The sequence below is a fragment of the Dermochelys coriacea genome, chromosome 3 (genome assembly GCF_009764565.3).
Source record: "Dermochelys coriacea isolate rDerCor1 chromosome 3, rDerCor1.pri.v4, whole genome shotgun sequence".
In the NCBI taxonomy this organism is placed as follows: Eukaryota; Metazoa; Chordata; order Testudines; family Dermochelyidae; genus Dermochelys; species Dermochelys coriacea.
In genome coordinates, this window is record NC_050070.1 from 45,793,817 (window position 1) to 45,814,023 (window position 20,207).

Genomic DNA, 20,207 nt, shown 5'->3' on the forward strand with positions numbered 1-20,207 from the left:
TTTTAAAAAAACTGTAAGACTTTGTGTGTTTAGAGTTTGTGTAAAAGGATTCTGGTCAGATATTACCATAGCAACCACACCATAAACATCTTCTAACACTTATTAATCACATGACAAGAAAAGCTAAGCAGAAATGTTACTTGGAATTCAGAAGTTAAATGGTTATTCATTCTGGGAAATGCAAAGTCCTTCTAAAGGAAAGATGTTGATTAAAAAGTCTCTGGCTGAGACCAAAAGGCTTTCTTGGGGAAAAGACTCAATCTACAGTTGGATTTTGGATCACCATTTCTTGTTAAGAGTAATCCTGCTGTTTAGACAAACAGGACAACCACATAAGGGGCGAAGAATATGGAAAACATTGGTCTCACTGATGTTTGCTTTATTCACGTGCAAGCAGAGAGGTGAGCGATGAACAATTACTATCCATTTTAAACAAACTCAGTTCAGGCAGTTCCTTTGACTTCATTTTATATTTGTTGTTCCTTACAATTTTACATGGTGGGTTCACAAGTACAAATGACTTCCTACTCACCTTTACTCAATTTGGCTAAACACAGCATGTAAATGCCTTAGCTAGGTTAAAAATGAGGTAGGGACTCAGCTACTATCTTCTCTTTCTTTAATTGGTGCTAGCTCTACAAACAGCATATGAGCTGGAGCCTTGTAACTGTTTATACACTGGAGAGATATCAGTCTGCTTGAGGATGATCACCAGTTTTCACAGCAGCAATACAGAAAGTAACATGTCGCCATTTTCAAAGCTGGTAGGCGATATCAGAATGCAGACATGCCAACACAGTATCTAAAGTCAGGGAACACTACTTCAACTTAGTTTTCCACCAGTACATGCAATTTCACACCAGGATGAGGAGAAAGAGGCAATGATTCCTATGCATAGAGTGGAGGCACCTAACTGCCTTTGCTCAGCAGAATTCACCTCCCAGCATGTCTCCAAACAAAGTATCTGCGCACATGCGTGTGGGGCTCTTGCATGAGAACTGAAACAGATTCATGTTTTTCCAGTTCTGCTTCAGATATTTTGGGGGAAGCGTCTCCTTTTTCTTCAATGCTGTGTTATCTTTCTGAAATGCCCTGGTATGGGGAAACGTGGTTACAAGATGAAAAAATTCAGACCAGAGTCTCATAAACCAATGTGGTTTTAAGGCTCTCACTAATACCTTTACTAAGAAAACAAACGCTGGGCATCTAGTTTGTACATTCTACTATTGGCCTCAATGGCAACATACCAAACTGAGCCCTTTTTAAAGTCCCAAGGCAGACAGAGGGTGGGGGGAAAATAGGCACAGAGAGGTGAAGATGGTTGTCTGAGGCAAGGTCAGCAGCAAAGCTAGGAAGAGAACTTGGGTATCCTGCATCCCACACTATGCCCTATCCACTGGACCATACCGTCTCTCTAACTTTACTCACAACCCAAGCCGTTAGCTGTTCTTTCAGTATGTTTTGTTTATTTTAACCATTCTTTAAGATATTTCCATCACTCTAGATGATTTGTTGAGAAATTTTTCTTGCCTTTGAGCCTTTGTGTTTTAAATGATTTTTAAGTTTGTCATTTTAATCCTGACTTTCATCAACATCTTTCTATGCCTACCCTGCCATGTAACAATGTTTTCTTTTCTTTTGATTCCTTTACAGAGACAAAGGAATCAAGATTCTCTCTCATGACCAGAAGTTAGTCCAGTAAAAGGTATTATCTCACCCACCTTGTCTCTCTAATGTCCTGGGACCCACACAGCTACAACGATACTGGATACAACAATGGAAGATTCTCTTACAGTTGATTATCTGTTAAACAGATTTGTACATCATACAGCGTTCCAGACAGAACAACAAGACAGATCCATTCACTCAGCCCCTGCTCATGGGGATTAGGGCCTTGTCATTAGAAGACAATAAAAAGAACTAATTAGCAGCCTTTTTTATGGCCTCTGACAGAACCAAAGTATGATGCATCCCGGGACAGAAAAGAAGTTGCATTCTGCTCAATACAGAATTTGCAGACATCTGAAGTCAAGTACTTTTAAAGACTTTCTAGTTCAGAGAGACTCATATAATTAGATTGGCATGTTTATTATTCAATGAATAGCAGCAAAACTACTGGATCACAAAGGCAAGTACTCACCTAACTCCGCAGAATCCCCAAGACGTAGACCCAAAAGATCCCCATGAGCCAAGCAGGCAAGAGTTCACATGGCCTTGCCTCCCTTGATAAGGGAGAAGGGCCATCCTACATGTGAAACAAATCTCAAGTTATTACCTGGTAAACCGCCAAAATGTTTTCTCTACATTATAATGCTACAGCTCCTCCAGACATCCTAGAAGCACTGTACACAAGTGTTAGTTTTCTGTTTTGTTTATGATTTCATCTTAATGACTTGCCTTGCCTTGTATTTTAAAGTTGAGCTCTCTATTTGAACTGAACACAGTGGAACAGAGTACACAAGGATGTAATGTATTGCTTATTAATAAATGTTTATATTTTGATAGCACCTGGAGTCCTAAACCAGTTTGGGCTGCATTGTGCTAGGTGCTGTACAAACATATAGTAACTAACAGTCACTATCCCAAAGAGCTAGCAGTCTAAAAGACAAGACATATTAGGGAGATGAGACAATCAACTCTGCTGGGGTGAGGGCAGGAGTGATGAGGTAGCAAAAATTATAATGTAGTGAATAATGCTTAATGAGCCAGTAGCACTGACCACACAGATGTTTACCATTATCAGGTTGCAGTTTTCTGTATCCATTATGACACAGGTGAGCTGTGAAGAGGCACATGAAGACAAGAGGGTGGTTTTAACAGATTTTAACTGGAAGTTCTTCCTGCTTGTAAGGGGCAGGACATGAAAAAGCCTGGAAGCACTCAAAGATGCGGAGAACTGGATGATCCAAGCTGGCATCATTAGCTGACAACAATGGGAGTTGATCTTGTGATAAGGTATTTGGGGAGGATAGGTACAGCAGGCTGGATTGTGAAGGACTTTAAAAGTAAAGAGAAGCCTGTTTGAAAATAAATGTATCAACTAAAATGAAAAAAAACATGTATGGAGCTGGGAATTCATGTACCCTATGGTCCACACTTAAAGAGGAGAACCATGCAGGAATGTTATTATAGTAATGAGTACATGGGAACAAGGTACAAAGGCACCTGGGAGTCTGACTGGTGGAGCCAGGGAAGCATAGAGGCCATGACCGCCAACCCAGAGAAGCATGCAGATCTTTGAGACCGCAAAGCCAAAAGCAGCAGCATGTGCTGCTGCTGCAGTCAAATTATTTGTTCAGCTCCCAGGCAAAGTTCACTGCAGCCAAGGGGAAGAATATGTGGGAAGCCTAAAATAATGGAAATCAGAAAAACTACTTGAAGACTGTAACTTAAGCCCAGCGGACTGTGTTCAGACAGCCTGTAATCAGGGCTAGAAGGCCTGGGTCTGAGAACAGAGCAGGGAGTGAACAATCCTCTCTGGAGTAGAGACTGCATTTGAAGCACTAAAAACTGAGAGCAGGAGCCGTTTTATGCCAGCTTTTGCTTTTTGATTAGTTGTTCAGCTCAAAATGGGAGCAAGGCAAATATTGTACTGTTACACCTTGATCTCTTGGCTGTAACATGAAACACTCCTTACAATGTCTACGTTTCAAACTGTTTAAAGGTGATGTTCATTTACCTCTCTCTCGTGTTCACTCACAGGCCTGTCTCTCCCCTTCCTCCCAGCCCAGAATCAGGCTGGTAGAACAGAGCTGCCTGCCTATCACCATGTGCAGGTGGCTACTGTCCCAGATTGGTCAGCATCCATGCTTCCTTATGTTCCCTGTGACAGAGATCAGCACTGCATTGGGGCAGTGCTCAGATGGTAAAATGGGAGCCTGATTCTGGGCTGGGAGGAAGGGGAGAGACAGGCCTGTGAGTGAACACAAGTGTTTCACGTCTGACTCTACATGGACCTGATTGTATGTGGAGGGGAAAGCTGCATTTAGGTCTTGTGCAAGAAAAGGAGGGGAGTTCATAAGAAGGCTTGGGGGGTGGGAGAGGGAAGAAAGGGTAGTGACTTGGGATTGGCAGGTCTTTGATATTCATGAGCTCAGCCAACTTGCTGTCAGCTTTACCAACTCAGCTGGCTGGCAACTGCTTCAGGAAGCCAGAGTCTACAGCGGTTTGCAAAAACCCAGATAAAGCTCTGATTTTTGTAAAACTGGCTGGGACAGGTGCTGAAAACTGGGACAACATTGCCACTTCAGGGATCCTAAATAGATCCATCATCATGGGGCAGAGGGGATTGCTACAGTGTCACAGTAGCAGATGGACTGAAAAGGCATCATCCATGTTTTTTTACTTGCTACTATCAGGACTCGTGTTACCTTGGGGAAGCCACTAAATCCACCAGAACATTCCTAGTAAGCCAACTACTAGAAGAGTGATAGAATAGCTTAACAGAGTTCTGAAGATGCAGGAAAATTGCCTAAGGAATCAGAGTGGAGCCATTAAAGAGCTAGAACTGGGAGGCTAACAGACTAAAGATGGCCAGAAGGCAAGTGAGGAGAGGCAGCATCTGAAGATTTTGGGGCTGGGCTAGGGTTTGTTCTGTTGGACATGAGCAACCATTTGAATTCCATTTTTAAAATGTCAGTAAAAGAATTAAGTAAAATGGGGTTAAAAGATGGAAATTAGTTCCATAATATGGCAACACCTGAAAGTTCACATGCTTCCTTAAAGTGATAGTAATTAGGGGGAGACAACAGGCCTGTTAATCAGTAATTGGAGGCTTATCTATAGCATAGTTCATCTCCTCCAAAGTTTGGCACTGGTAGGAGAGAGGATGAGAATCAGTAGAAATGGAGCAGAGTTATGCTTTGGCTCCACAAGATTACACAATCCTCCTCTGCGCCCTCCCTCTCCCCCACGATCCCTCCCCCTGCCCTCTGTTCGTGGGAGAAATGGCCCTGGAAAAACTTTAAAATATTGGAAGTTATGGTTGGACCTCACACATAACTAACCTTCCAGGCTACTGCTAAGAGAGAGCAAGAGCCCAGCTCACCTCCCAGCACTGCTGTGGCTAAAACATTCTGCTATGACACTGCTGGGTGAAGGAGCCTCCCCTCCTCCTTTCAAAATTACTTTTTGGGCCATGATTCATTCCAAAATAAGAAGGAACCATACCACTTTGAGAGCTGTCTGGAAGTGTGTCTGCAAACAGTGGTACTTACCCATCCAGCACAGTAACCGTGTTACATAGTCTATGAAAAGATGAACACGTTTCTACAATTTGCAGGAAAAATTGTAAGGACTTCAGCCATTTTAAGTGTTGTGAAAACACTTTCTATACAAATTATAGGCAACTTTAACATAATAATGATTTTACAGGGCTTGATCCAAAGTCCAGTGGAGTTGCTGGAAAGACTCCCATTGACTTCAGTGGGTTGTGAAACAGACCTCAATTCATTAAAAGGTAAGCTTGGAACACTGCTTTTACATAATTAGTTCTTTTGCTATTATGTGACCCTCTGTAAAAGGCCAAGATATGATTTGATCTGGGCTCTTCAGTTTCAAAGGACAAAAGAGTCAAACCAGAGAGTCCTCTAAATCTGCATCTTGCAGACCTCTTCATTTTCTAACAGGATTACATTATTTTTAGAATTCGTTCAGGCTCTGTATGACTTGATTTCTTCACATTGTACCATGAATGATTAACGTATAACCTTTCCCTCATGCTTAACTTGCATCTCAAAGGCCAGAAATGTTATTACAGTTCTGCAACTGAATAACACTTCTGAGCGAATCATCAAGTACATTTGTCATCATTATTTTGATAGAATGTTGCTGCACTAACGTGATTTGATCTTTCATCAGCCTCCAGGACAAAGGTTGCTTTGTAGGTGATTGCTCTAGTGTCGTAAATCAAGCAATCTTTCCTGATACCTAAGACTGTGTCCATAAGGGATTTGACACACTGGCTTTTCAACAAATTATAAAGTAATATTTGCAAGAAGTCATTAAAATGCAAGGTCAAAGCAGATTACATAAAAACTTTTCAGAGTAAACTCAGATCTCTCTCTCTCTCTCTCTCTTCCAGTTATTTTCTAGTGGAGCTGGTCAGAAAAAAGGGTTTTATCCTATGGATAATTTTGACACAAATAGGGAAAATATATATATTGGGGAAAATATACATATATGTATAGTGACAAAGTTCCTCCTCTGTCTTGGTGTGTCTGCACTTTCTGGTGGATTTGCTTGCCTCAGAAGTTCACGGCAGCCCTCAGTTTGGCCGCTTTGGCTAGAGGCTCAACCCTGCAGTTCACTCAGCTAACCTCATCACTGGCCAGCCTGGGGGAAACGGAAAACAATCTCCGCACCTAGTGGGTCGGGGACAGGCCAGATCCCTTTCCAAATTAGACCTTCCCCTCTGGTGTGTCACACAGACCAGGTCAACTCCTTCTGTGTCAGACGGGGGAAACCCAGGCCAGCCCTCTACACCGGGTTCCAGCCCAGGGCCCTGTGGATAGCAGCTGTCTACAACATCTCCTGTATCAGCTGCATGACAGCTACAGCTACAGCTACAACTCCCTGGGCTACTTCCCCATGGCCTCCCCACAGCACCTTCTTTATTCTCATTGCAGGCCCTTCCTTCCTGAAGCCTCATAACACTTGTACTCCTCAGTCCTCCAGGAGCACGCCTTCTCACTCCCTGCTCCTTGCACACCTTCCACTAACTGATGGGAGGTCCTTTTTAAACCAGGTGCCCTGATTAGCCAGCCATAATTGATTCTAGCAGGTTCCTGATTGCTCTAGGGCAACCCCTGCTCTGATCACTCAGGGAACAGAAAGCTATTCATCCAGTGGCCAGTATATTTGCCTTATACCAGACTCCTGCACCCAGCTGGTTTGCGTCTGTCACAATATCTTATCCAAATTCTCTACAAATAATTTCAACCTTGGAGTTTGAAAACACAAATCCCAAAACTGAAAAATTTCAACTGAAAATAAATAATAATAATAATAAAAAATTGGTTAGAAAATGCCATTATGGTGCCGCAATGTGAGCTGTTGTTCAGGTATTGTTCAGCTGTGTAGGCTAGGCTAGATGTCCATGATGAACCATGGTCTCACCTCTTGCTGAGCCACCAAAGTGCATCATGGGAGATTGTCACCCAGCTGGGGAGCCCCACCCCCACACCCTGAGGAGAATGGAAGCACCAGGAACCTAAATTATAACTATTATGAGGCAATATGGCTGCATTTCTGAATAGCTCAGTTCAGTTTTGAGATGTTTGGTTTTCAACAAAAAGTCAAAATTTTCCAAGGAAAGAAGACACTTGTTGCAAAAAATTATGTTTCATCAATAACCTAATGTTCCATTGAAAAACAGTTTGAATGGAACATTTTTGACCAGCAGCCCTATTTCCTAGCTTTCATTGGGTAATATTCTTAAGTCCTTACTCCATTATTATCTTGGCAAAACTCCTACTGAAACCAGTCAAAGCTGTCAGAAGGCCTTAGGGTTTGGCCCATTGTCTTTTGTAAAGTAAAAGCTAAACTTTAGGTCAAGATTATCAAGAGAGACCAGTGATTTTGCATGCCTCAATTTTTGAGTGCCTAGCTCGAGACACCTTTATGGGGTTTGATATTCCGAGAGTGCGTGGCTCAGCATTTTTTAAAAATCAAGCCCTTTAAAAACCATCTCAAGTTTAAAACCCAAAAATGGAGACATGCAAAATCACTAGAGACTTTTGAAAAGTTTGCCTTCAATTTACTAGTGAGTTGATTTTTAATAGAGACTCTGATGAAATCAGATTAAATCCATTGTCATTAATAAGAACATTATTTCTATTTCTGTAAGGAACAGCTTTATGGTTAAACCATTTTAGCAAATGTAAGTATTGATAGCACCACCTAGTATGGAAAATGTAAACCTGAAAATGATGCTTGGTAACTTACAGAATCCCATGTTAGGGAGGAAGGGAAGATGAGAATATCTCATACTTATTGATCTTGTGTTTAGTTATTTCAGATTAAAATATCTGAAATGTGTGATTTTTTCCCTTTTTATTATGCTACACTTTGGATAAATGTGTTAATGTTAAAATTAGTCACCTTAACATGTAAAGTGTTAGGAAAAAATGGGAGCGAAACTCAGAGATGTGGAATCACTTTCTAGCACAGAATGGCAACATAGGACGTGGTGCGGAGCTGCACCGCTCTAGGGACAGCTCTGGGAGAGAGTGTCTCTCAGTGGAGAAGGGTGGGACATGGGCAAAGCTCCCTTTGGGGTGGCTTTTGCTCTTGGAGGCAGAAGAAGGGAGTTGTCCCTGCTCTCCCCTGAACATAGGCACTGCAAACGGGGGGGGGGGGGGGGAAGAAGAGAAAGGGTTCTTGCCCCCTCTCCCCACACACATGTTGAGGGACACACTTTACTCAAGCTCAGAATACTTGAAGTTGTTTTGAATTTCCCCCTAGGACGAACTAGGCTTCATGTTCTTGAAAGACAAGGTAAGGCACAACATGCCCTTGAGGACTTACAGTTTTAGAGGCTGGCTGATTAGAGTTATAAGGCCCCTTCTTCCTTCTGCATGTACTCTTCTAGAGTTAGGAGGGAGAGGAGCCTCTCTCAGAGGCCACACTTGCCTTAGCACCCCCCTCCCCCACCAATCACTTCTGTATAACTTTCTGCAGAAGCCCTGATAAGCAAGTCCTATAAAATGTAGGCTTGATTAGAAAAATTTTGGTTTTTACTCAGATGGTCCACATTTGTTTTAATGTAAAACTAAGAGTGAGATTCCAGAAAGCATGAAGATGACAAAACAGCTCAAACTCCAAAGGGAGGCAAACCTCACCAAGACTGTGAGTGATGGAAGCAAAGACCAGCAGGACCAGATTGAAGCCGGCTAAGGACAAGTGAAATCAGACAGGAGAAAATAAATGATAAGCTAAACAATGAGTCAAAAGTCATTCAAGTCCAAGTAAAAGGCTCAACACATTATCTAAATGAAGCAGCTCAGACACTAATAATATAAGGTGGTAACAACAAATCCCATTTTCACTTGAAAGCTTAAGTCAACAGGCAAACATGGGAAAAAGCTCTGAATCTCTTAAATTAAATCTGTCAAGAGGTCAACAGCATTAAAATAAAAAGAAATCAAAAATTAAATTCTGTGCAGAAAGAATGGGCTCCAGTCTTGGGGCTTGTCTGTTTGGGGAAGCTGACCAGCTTAGCTATAGCAAAAAAACTAAAAGTGACTTTGTTCTGGAATACAGTGTTCATACTAGGATAGCTTATTCCACTATAGCTATGCCAGTTAATTTCCCCATATAGATGAGTTCTGAGTGAACCACCAAAAACTACAAGAAGAGTTAGAAGACAAAAAATATTTTAGACTGAAAGAGTGCTAGCTGCTCTTCAGTGATTAAGAACCTGTGAGTCCCATTAGGAGAGTTGTAATGTTAGTATATGCTATGGAATCCTTCACCAAGTTTTTAGCCACAAGAATGAGAGAGTATTCCTACACTGCTGATCTGGATAAGTCAATCAATTCAGAGACCCATCATCTCTGAAGGAAGATCCACTAGGATGCTTAATATGCTTGTTTGAAATAATAAGGCATGTGAACTGTAGGACTGAAAGTCAGAGAGTGCCCCACTTCTTGCTACTACTCTAAAGGAAACTGTACTTATTGTGCTCAAGGTACAATTGATGGGAATGATACAGGAAGGGTTATCAAGCATTAGGAGCTGCATTAAGCACCCAAGTTGGAGTTGGATACTAAATACAACTGATTAGAGTACAGTTCACATATCATATTAGAAGCCATGAAGAACCTCTCCCTAGGTTTGCTGAAAACGAGAACCATTTAGTATGTGTTTTGTAATCTCCCTTCTTGTCTCTCTTCTCTTCAGAACGCTATCACCAAGGTAATCTTCATTTTCTGCCAAGCCAGTTCTCTTTCTCCTCACTGGCTTCTTTTTCAGAAAGTTTAAGCTTCCCCTGCTCACTTTTAAAACTCTTCCTCAAACTGCTCTTGTCTCTTCCACTACTGCCTTACATGTTATCCAAACTTTTCTCCTGTTTGCGTCCTTCAACCCAGTAACTCTCTTCCTTATAAAGAAAAGGAGTACTTGTGGCACCTTAGAGACTGACAAATTTATTAGAGCATAAGCTTTCGTGAGCTACAGCTCACTTCATTGGATGCATTTGGTGGAAAATACAGCATGTCCATCTGTTTGCATTTGGAGAGGAAGATGATGTCTGTCTGTATCTGTACGAGTTTTTTCATGAAGTTGACAGATTTCCACTCTATACAGCTAAATTCAGTGCCTTGCATAATGACTGGTTTCAGAGTAGTAGTCGTGTTAGTCTGTATTCGCAAAAAGAAAAGGAGTACTTGTGGCACCTTAGAGACTAACAAATTTATTAGAGCATAAGCTTTCGTGAGCTACAGCTCACTTCATCGGATGCATTTTTCCACCAAATGCATCCGATGAAGTGAGCTGTAGCTCACGAAAGCTTATGCTCTAATAAATTTGTTAGTCTCTAAGGTGCCACAAGTACTCCTTTTCTTTTTGCGAATACAGACTAACACGGCTACTACTCTGAAACCTGTCACTTCCTTATAGACTTTTGTACACAATGCTGGCTTGTACTAGGTGTCATCAAATGGACGTGTTTGCCATTTATTTCAGCAGCAGTTACTTATTAATGCTCTTTGTTTTATGCTGTATAGAGGTGATGTATGTCCTCTAACCCCATCTGTGTCTGTTCTTTTATATTGTACCACAAGAGGGCATGGATGCATAGTGAATTCATTCCCAGAGGGCTAGAAGGAATTGCTTGCTCCAGCTCACTGTTTGAAATGGGCCATCCTGATTATTACTACAAAAGGTTTTTTTTCTCCTGGTGATAATAGCCCACCTTAATTGATTGGTCTCATTACAGTTGGGATGACAACACCCATTTTTTCATGTTCTCTGTGTATATATATCTTCCTACTGTATTTTCCACTGCATGCCCCTCATTATACATGGTAGACCTGTCCCCATCTCATCCACAAAGCCCCAAGAACACCCTTCTTTAAATCCCTACTGAAGACCCATTTCAATCATGATGCCTACAGGAAACTGCCATTAAGTGCTAGGTCTATGGCCAACAGATTTTTTTTTAAAATCTAAAATGTATTGCTTCATTTATATCTCATTTTTTGTTTCAATCTCTAATACATCTAGTTGTGCACATATCTAGTCTATGGAACCACAATTCCTACCCGTTACCCCATCATCTCCTGGTTCCTTCTGTTAGTTTGTCAAACCCACTTGCTGAATCTTACCCTAAATTGGACTGAGCTCTGCAGGGCATGAACTGCTTTTTATTATAGACATGCAGTTGAACAGTACCTAGCATGACTGGGCCTTACTCCTTTGGGGAGCCTGTGTGGAGGAATTCTCCAAACAGGGGTTGGGGGCAGATTCTGCAAAGGCACAAAAGAGAGTCAGGGACCTAACTCACATTGTGTCTTTGGAAGGCACAAAAGGGAGATTCTCGAAATCTCGTCCTTCAGGTATAACCCTTGAGTCTTCCAATTTCCTAGATTACCTGGGGGAGAACATTAATTAAACATTTTCTATTGGTACTAGAAATGCTTGTAAATATAATTTATGATGGCAAGTTTGCTGCCTAACAAATAGAAAGAGTGACTACCCATGGAATCTGCACAGGGACAGTTGGGAAGAGGATGCTAATAGGATGAATATTCATTGAAGTCATTTGGGATTTTCACTCTGCTTCATTCTAAACAGCTTCACCATGACCAAATATCACTTGGCACCAGAACATTACCTGTGGCGCTGGTGTGAACAATAGGCAGCTGGCAGAAGATGAAAGAATGCTATCTGTTGCAGTTGCAATTAACCAAGAACTACAGATAAGCCCAAGGTGGCAGATATAGTTAAATAATCTCATAAAGTCAAATACGGTGCCTTATCAGGAGGTCTGCTATCCTTGAACATCCCAGCCAGCACCCTAAACTGCCTTATAAGGAGGTGTCATAAACACAAAGGGAAGGGTAATCACCTTTTTGTATACAGAACTATAAAATTCCTCCTGGCCAGAGGCAAAACTCTTTCACCTATAAAGGGTTAAGAAGCTAAGATAACCTCGCTGGCACCTGACCAAAATGACCAATGAGGAGACAAGATACTTTCAAAGCTGGAGGCAGGGGGAACAAAGGGTCGGTCTGTCTATCTGTTGCTTTTGCCTGGAACAGATCAGGAATGCTCTTCAGATCTGTAAAAAGTTAGTAAGTAATCTAGCTAGAAATGCATTAGATTTCTTTTGTTTAATGGCTGGTAAAATAGCTGTGCTGAATGGAATGTGTATTCCTGTTTTTGTGTCTTTTTGTAACTTAAGGTTCTGCCTAGAGGGATTCTCTATGTTTTGAATCTGATTACCCTGTAAGGTATTTACTATCTGTATTTACTTTACTACAGAGGTGATTCTTTTACTTTTTCTTTAATTAAAATTCTTCTTTTAAGAACCTGATTGCTTTTTCATTGTTCTTAAGATCCAAGGGTTTGGGTCTGTGTTCACCTATGCAAATTGGTGAGGATTTTTATCAAGCCTTCCCCAGGAAAGGGGGTGTAGGGCTTGGGGAGATATTTTGGGAGAAGACTTCTCCAAGTAGGCTCTTTCCCTGTTCTTTGTTTAACACGCTTGGTGGTGGCAGCATAGGGTTCAAGGACAAGGCAAAGTTTGTACCTTGAGGAAGTTTTTAACCTAAGCTGGTAAGAATAAGTTTAGGGGGGTCTTTCATGCAGGTCCCCACATCTATACCCTAGAGTGGGGAAGGAACCTTGACAGGAGGCCTGCACATGGTGCCTTATCAGGAGGCCTGCAACCCTTGAATGTCCCAGCCAGCACCCTAGACTGCCTGCCGGGTGCCCAACCCCCATAGGAGCCCTAAGATTGTGTGGGCACTCACCATGACCTGAACCCCGAGATTGGGTATGTTTGCTGGCTGCCTGAGCCCACAAGCTAAGGCTAAAGCCTGCTCCCTGCTTTGCCCTGTCCCATGGGCTAGAGCTATTGACTGTGTCTGTTTGCTGGCTGCCTTGGCCCAGAGACTTAAGTCAGAGCCTGCTACCAGCCTCGCCCTGCCCTAGGGCCCCCAGACTGTTAATTGGTGTCAGCCCCAGCTGAGGCACTGTAGGCTAAGGACTACATTGGGCACTGCCCAACCCCAGGGTGGGGACAGGAGCTCCAGACTATTGTTGTGTGTTTGCCTCTGTTAGACAGGCCCAGAACCATAGACTGTGTAGGGCTTGGCCTAACCGGTGCGACCTGAGCCCGAAGACAACCGCCCCTTACAATGAGGCAAAGTGGCATTCCTCCCCACTGGAGAGCGAGGGCCCACTACACAGGACCACCCCACTACTTTGCCATTCCAGAGGTACTGCACCCACCTTCCATGCAACATTGAAGAGGTGCATTAACCATGACACCCCAACATTGTGCAGTGATTTCAACATCTCCAGAGGAATCTCATCCACCCCTGCTACCTTACCACTATGAAGGCACTTTACCACCATAGCGACCTTAACAACAGAAATAGATCCAATCTCACCAGAGGCTTCCGGCGCTGCCTTCTGAAGGGAGGACATGTCCACTGGGTTGAGCAGTTCCTCAAAGTGCTCCTTTTACCTTTCAACAATCTCCTTAACCAAAGTCAGCATTTCACCACCCTTGTGGAGAACAGTCTGGGTAATGTCCCGCCGACCGCTCCTAAAGTGACAAATGGTTTGCCAGAACACCTTTGAGGCTGCCTGATAGTCATTCTCCAAGGTCTCTCCAAACTCCCCCTAAGCCCGGGCTTTCACTTCAACGACCGCCACAGATGCTGCCCCCTTGGCCAGCTGGTACCTCTCAGTCATCTCAGGAGTCCAGTTCATGAGTGTTTCTTGGAAGGCCTCCTTCAACTTGACAGCTTCCCTCACCACTGCTGTCCACCAGCGGGTTGCCACCATGACAGGCACCAACCACTTTCTGGCCACAGCTTTTCATGGCTGTCCAGTTATATATATTGGGCAGCATTGGATTTCTTATTTTTACCCTTTGTCTTCTGGTACCTCACTTTGAGCCTTTTTATCATCTCCCTGTACTGCTGTCCAATCCACCTGATCCTGTGATTAGCCAGCCACTGCTGACATATACCATCATTACAGTTCAATATTCCTCTTTGAGGAGCTATAGTTGAACTTTTTGCTTTCTTTGGCACATAGTTTCTGGTCTGATCCCCCAACCACGTGGCTTTATGCTGTTACATGGGTTTCCTACTGGCCATTGTTCTGCCACGGGAGATGGGTGAATCCGGAGAAATAGCAAGTAGCAGGGGACTTGAGGACACTAGCAGAGAGACATGAAGGTAAACCACTTTGTCAGGGTCAGAGCACAAGTACATGGTAAGAGGGTAGACAGAGAGGATTGCCCAGGTGTTTTCCAGGAAGGGATTGGAGAACTATCATGTACATTTTCACTGCAGTTAGATTGGATTAGCAATACACAGGATAAACCATTTAGTGTCAGCCTCAGGTTGAGGACAATGTTGGCTGCCTCACTACATGGCACAGATTGAGGTTTGTGGCATAGGTGTAGTTTGACTTCTATATTTGGGTCTCGGCAGAGGATCCAGGGGTGGGGTTTGGCAGGGGTGCTGGATGCAGCGGAGGGGAGGCTCAGTGGGGTAGGGATTCAAGTATGTGGGGTGGGGCTTGACAGGGGATCCAAATGCAAGCGGGTTGGACAGATGGGGGAGGTAGCTCCCCATACAGTGACCTCTTCCCCCTGCAGCTGAGGAGTGATGGGGGCAGGAATCAGAGGAGGGGTGGGTCTGACCTGGTCCTATCTGTTCCAGGGGAAGAGGAAATCCCTTTTTGCCCTCCTCCCCACAGCAGCTGAGCCAGGCACAGAATTCCAATTTCCCTGGGAGTCATTCACTCTGTCACTCACCTGGGCTGTACACCGCACAGACGCTTGGGAAGCAGCTCAGCTACCTGGGTTACTGCTTTCCTGTCCTCCCCCTTACAAAGACCATGAGGGGGAAACTGACCTGTAAGCAGAGAACACCTAGCTGCCCCCCATCTATGTTCCTCCATGCCCACCAGGGAGCTGAGGGGGAGGTGCTCTGTACCTGCTAGTCAGTTTTCCCTCATGGGCTGTGTGGGGAGTCAACAGGAGCTGTTCCCTGCCTTCCCCTTAGGCAGTTCATGGGCAAACTGACCGGCAGGAACAGAGTGCCTTTCATCACCATTTGCCCCCACCCCTAATGTTCCTCTGCAGGGAGGAAGCAGGGCTAAGCATGGACGGTGGGGGTGAAACCCCCCCCTTTGGGGAGACTAGCCTGATGGCCACACCCCTTCCATCTGAGGCTCCCCCATGGTGGGAGGAGCCCCAGTCTGCCTGCCCCAGCTGCGCTGGTCTGGTCCAAGCGCCGGCCCCACCCAAGTGCTGAGCACCACCCTGGCTGGCTCTGACCACTGGTGGGCCTGAGCTCTAGGCCACCAGCTGGAGCTGAACCCCCACCAGCTTTAGGGTAGAGGGGAAGGGAGGTGGGGCCTCACAGAGGAACATGGCCTGGTTCAGGAGAGCCTTAGCCTGCCCTGGCTTTTGATACCCACCGCCCATGAGACTAAGGGAGAAAGCAGGATGCTCTCCACCTCCTCCCCCCCCCCACATTGCCTCTGCAATGTATCCAGTTTGAGGGGGCAGTGCCCCCCAGTCTCCACCCATAGCGAGTGGCTGAGTGACCAGGGAAAACTCACAGTTGAACCCAATTAAATCTGCAGTGAAGACAAAGGCATAGCAACTCTCTCTTTACACACATACCATTCTGCATGAGTCACAAACGATGATGATCATCCAACAATCCTCAGGGCACCCACATGCTAAGGCACATCCCAGACTGCGTGCCTACTCTTGTTTGTTTTTTCTGTGCCTGATGATAAAGGCAAATAGTAGAATGAACAGCACTGATGTTGCTTTAAAAAACGACTACTTTTCATTTCCAGAGCTTGTTCCCTCTCCCCCCCCCCCCCACACACAGTGAATTCCCCCATCCTAGCATCCAAGTGAACAATAGCATATTCCCTGAAGCGGTGGTGGCAGCTGCGCTAATGATTCAGCACTCAGGGATATCTACAGATTCACACTGGCCTTACTCAGAACAGTATGTTCTGGGAATCCATCAGCCCTTCTATCAGCTTCCTGTTTATTTACACAAAGCATTCAGCTCTGAAACTCACTAACCTGAAATGCACCAGGGTCTGGATATTGTTGAAGCAGTGTGGCAAGCCAACATGTATTAGCTATACAAAATCCTAACCCAGAAGATGTGATTTAGGTCATTCAATACAATTTCAAGTAGATACCAAAGCACCAAGGAACCCCATGCCTGTGTCTGTTGTGAGTCCCCACTGTGTTCAGTCCACAGGGAATAATCTACAGTGCCTGGCTCTTTAGCCTGAGTTGTAGAGACTTATGCTTTTAGAGGTCCCCAGTTCACGCCCTGCCAAGATGGCAGCAGTCATAGCTGTATCTATTATTAAAATTGAACTTCCTTATATAGCACTTTTCATCCATCAAAGTGTTTTACTAACAAAATTATCATAATCTCCATGTCACAAGTGGGGAAACTGAGGAAGGCAGGAGCAATGACATACCTACAGTCACAAAGCAGGTCAGCGGCAGAGCTGGGAATACATACTAGGTTTCCTGACTGTCCACCCTCTATTGAAGTGCTAAGCTTTTTGCCCCAATCTGTTCACTGGTCAGTATAGTATAGTGAAGGCTGACAGACTCTACATACCCTCTCAAGCCTTTCATTTACTATCAGGCAATAGATATAGTATGTAACAGCTAGAGAACCATTGTGGATCTTACAGTGATTTAGCTTGTGTAAGGAAACCTGGCTGTGTGTGGGTGGAACATTCCAATTTCCACCCTTTCTTCCACTGACAGCTGGCCCCAAGACTGCATTCTCTCTTGTTGCATTTGGATGCAACCACAGGGAACCAGGCATTCATGACTGCTAGGCTTAATAATTATATTGTTTTGTAGCGATGAAGCCACTGCCCTTAAAAGGTACTGTTAGTTCAGAATACAGCAACCCAGCTGCCCAGCAACAAATGCTCCTCACAGTACTCCACTCTCTCTGCTGACTCCCCAGGGAATATCAGGTTCAGTTAAAGGTTTTAGCCTTCATTTTAAAAGCTCTGCATGGAAGAGGCTAGTTACCTGAGGGATTGCATTGCCCAGTGTGATCAAAGCCCCCCAGGAGTTCTACATTCCACTCTGTCAACCTCAAGAGTTAAATTAATGAGTGCAGGAGACAGAGCTTGCTTAGTTATTGGCCCACAAAACTGGAACTCACTCCTGGAAGACATCAGAATAACCTTCAGAGCAAAAAGCAAAGCCTACTTCCTCGATTCGGCCTTCTCACAGTAACAGCATGCAGACTGGAGGGAAGAGAGTTAGCATTTGTCTACACACGATTCAGAAACAGCTGTTCCTGAATAACTCCATGTGTAAACAAGCCCATAAGTAGTTGCATACACTTTATGGATTTTGTGAGGTGTTCAGATACCATGGTGATGGGCATTGTGTAAGATCAATTAAATGCTTTTGGTACAGTTAGGGTACAGAGATAAGGGCAGCAGAGCTTAGGGAAGGCTGTACAAACATTAATCATTCCTCAGTACTTTTGAGATAGGCATTATTGCCATTTTAGAGACTGGGTTTCTGAGTCAGGAAGATTAGGTGATATGGCTGGGACTATAATTTTTGTCCTGTGCTCAGACCACACATCCCACTTACAGTAATTCCACCGAGAGGTTTAATCCACCCATGTGGATAATTATTTCTACAATTATAGCCAAGGAACTGCTATGTGTTTGGTAGCTGTCAATGTTTCTTGTAAGGAATTAGTTATTTGATGTATGTGTGTGAAATTTCTGTGTTTGTAGTTCCCCCTTATTTCTAAAGACCATGATAGTTCTCACTTGGCATCATACAAAATAAGGTGCAGTATCAAATCCATAAAATAAAGCACTATGGAATTGGCCAGAGATCATCAAAAATGTTTTAATGATTAAACAATGTCAAACATTAACAATGTAGGTATATTCAGATGAGCTAAGGGTTTATTTCTAGCACACTTAGACAGCGTATTTTGAACATTACAGCTGCTGTACTGAAATATGTAAAGACTGTGCAAACCAGTACCTAGAAATGAAGACACAAGCTTTGATAATGTAAAATGTAAACAGATGTTGTGTCTCCTTTAAAACAAGTAAAGAACACCCCCAAGGCTAATAGGAAAACTCATTATTTCCCTAACAGATGTGCAAAAAATTAAACAAGTTAAAGATGGTAAAACTCTGATATTTATATAAATATCAAACAAAATAGTTAACATACAAACTTAAGCAAATGACCAACAGGATGTCTTGCATGATTAGTTAAATGTTCTGAGCTCAATGAATAAATGTATTCATAATCTAAACTCCACGATAGTAGATAACATACCAGCTATAGATGTCTGCTTTGCAACTGACTCCTCATGTGTGCAAGGCAAGATTTTACATTAATAGGAATTTTAACAAGCAGTTCTAAACAAATTTGTAGGTAAGCCAAAAAGTTACAGGTGATCTACACAGCTTATGCTCAGGAAACAAACTCATCTCCAGCACATTTCCAAAGGTTTATTTTTTGATCTGTCTCTGTGTGACTTAATCTGTTTAATTTTACTTTCTGGGAAAAAAATATTTTTGTGAGCTAGGCACATTAAGAATGACAAAGTATGCTATGCAAATAGCAATACAAATGCCAACTTAAATATGAATAGTTACATTTGAAAAGCATCCTTTATCTTAATTTTTAAAAGAACTTTACTAAGGGCATAGACTATCCAGTCACTTTTGAAACATGAATATGGCTTGGTACCACAATGCTTGAAACTGGCAGTTTCCAGTATTAAAAACTGCTTTGCAATTTAGCAATTCACAGAAATAAAAAACCAGGATGTACCTATATCCCCTAACTCTTAGAGACAATTAATATTTAAGTCTTGCTGGACTGCTTAAGCATTATGCAAAATAAAAAAATAAGATCTATTAAAAAGGTAAAATAAACTTCCATCTCGATTATGACAGCTTAGTCAATTAAAGCCAAATATACAAAACTAAAGGCGCTATTTCCAATTTCATTGTAACATGTAGGAGATGCTTAATGTTATGCATCACATACAGTACGGTAAAACAATCAATGGATTTTTAAATGACTTATTAAAAAGTCAATCAACTCAAAGTTGAAACGCACCCTAATTTTCAAACCATTAATAAGCTTTGGGCCCTGCTTTTTAATTTTTTTTTAAGGCATGTGTGTTTACCTACTGAAACCAACATTGTACAAATTACATTTACAATCACATGCATAATCTACAGTAAAAAACATGAGTTTGGATTACAGTGTTTTGAAACTGTGAATTGTAATTCAGCACCTATTATATTCACTAGTAAGGCAACAGCAGTGTCATATACTACAATAATACTCCCTTCCACAGTCTATAGCGGGGTCAGTGATGCCTAGAATTATTAACTTTAACTGTATACAGTTTCTAGGGTGTTTGCACAGGTTAAGTCCTACATAAATCACACTATTCTAGGCAGGAATAGTTACAGTAGCTGTTAGGATATCAGTGCACAACTCTTATTGTGCTTACAATCAGATTATTTTGTTGTCTGTGGTATCAAAATGGTTTCTCAGTTTGGTTTTCAATCCTTTCTTTGTTTTCTTTGTTTTACGTTGTTCTCGAGGGAAGAAAAGCTGTTTGTGTACCCGTTCACAGCGGCTGTAGAGCCATTCTGATATTCTTTCCTTCTGGAGGATGCCTTCTTTTTGTAAGTCTAAAATACATAAAATATATGAACAAACAAACATAGATGTGCATCAAGTTTTGTTTTAAATCACATACAAAGGGCCTGTCCCCTCAGAGCAATTAAACATGAGCACTGACTTGCACATCCTAGCACAGGACCCTGATTACTGCGATATATACTAAGACCTGAACACGTTCAGAGATACATTTTTCAGTAGCTATTATGCTGAATTTTTGAGCCAGAGACTTAATGCTAGCATGCTTGTGTTCTGTATTTTGGGGGGT

General features: G+C 42.8%; 1 protein-coding gene and 1 long non-coding RNA gene across 2 annotated transcripts in view; one reads left to right on the forward strand and one right to left on the reverse strand.

Moving 5' to 3' along the window:
• Positions 1 to 208: 208 nt before the first annotated feature.
• Positions 209 to 2,507, forward strand: LOC122459256. The gene is made up of 2 exons (XR_006279802.1): positions 209 to 401; positions 1,654 to 2,507. It is a non-coding gene; the product is annotated as an uncharacterized LOC122459256 (long non-coding RNA).
• Positions 2,508 to 18,107: 15,600 nt separating this feature from the next.
• Positions 18,108 to 20,207, reverse strand: part of ELOVL5 (ELOVL fatty acid elongase 5) — a 60,488-nt gene continuing 58,388 nt past the window's right edge. The window contains exon 8 of the mRNA XM_038396409.2: positions 18,108 to 19,950. Within this exon, the coding sequence (XP_038252337.1) occupies positions 19,819 to 19,950 (132 nt within the window). The 3' untranslated portion in view covers positions 18,108 to 19,818. The remainder of the gene's footprint in view (positions 19,951 to 20,207) is intronic.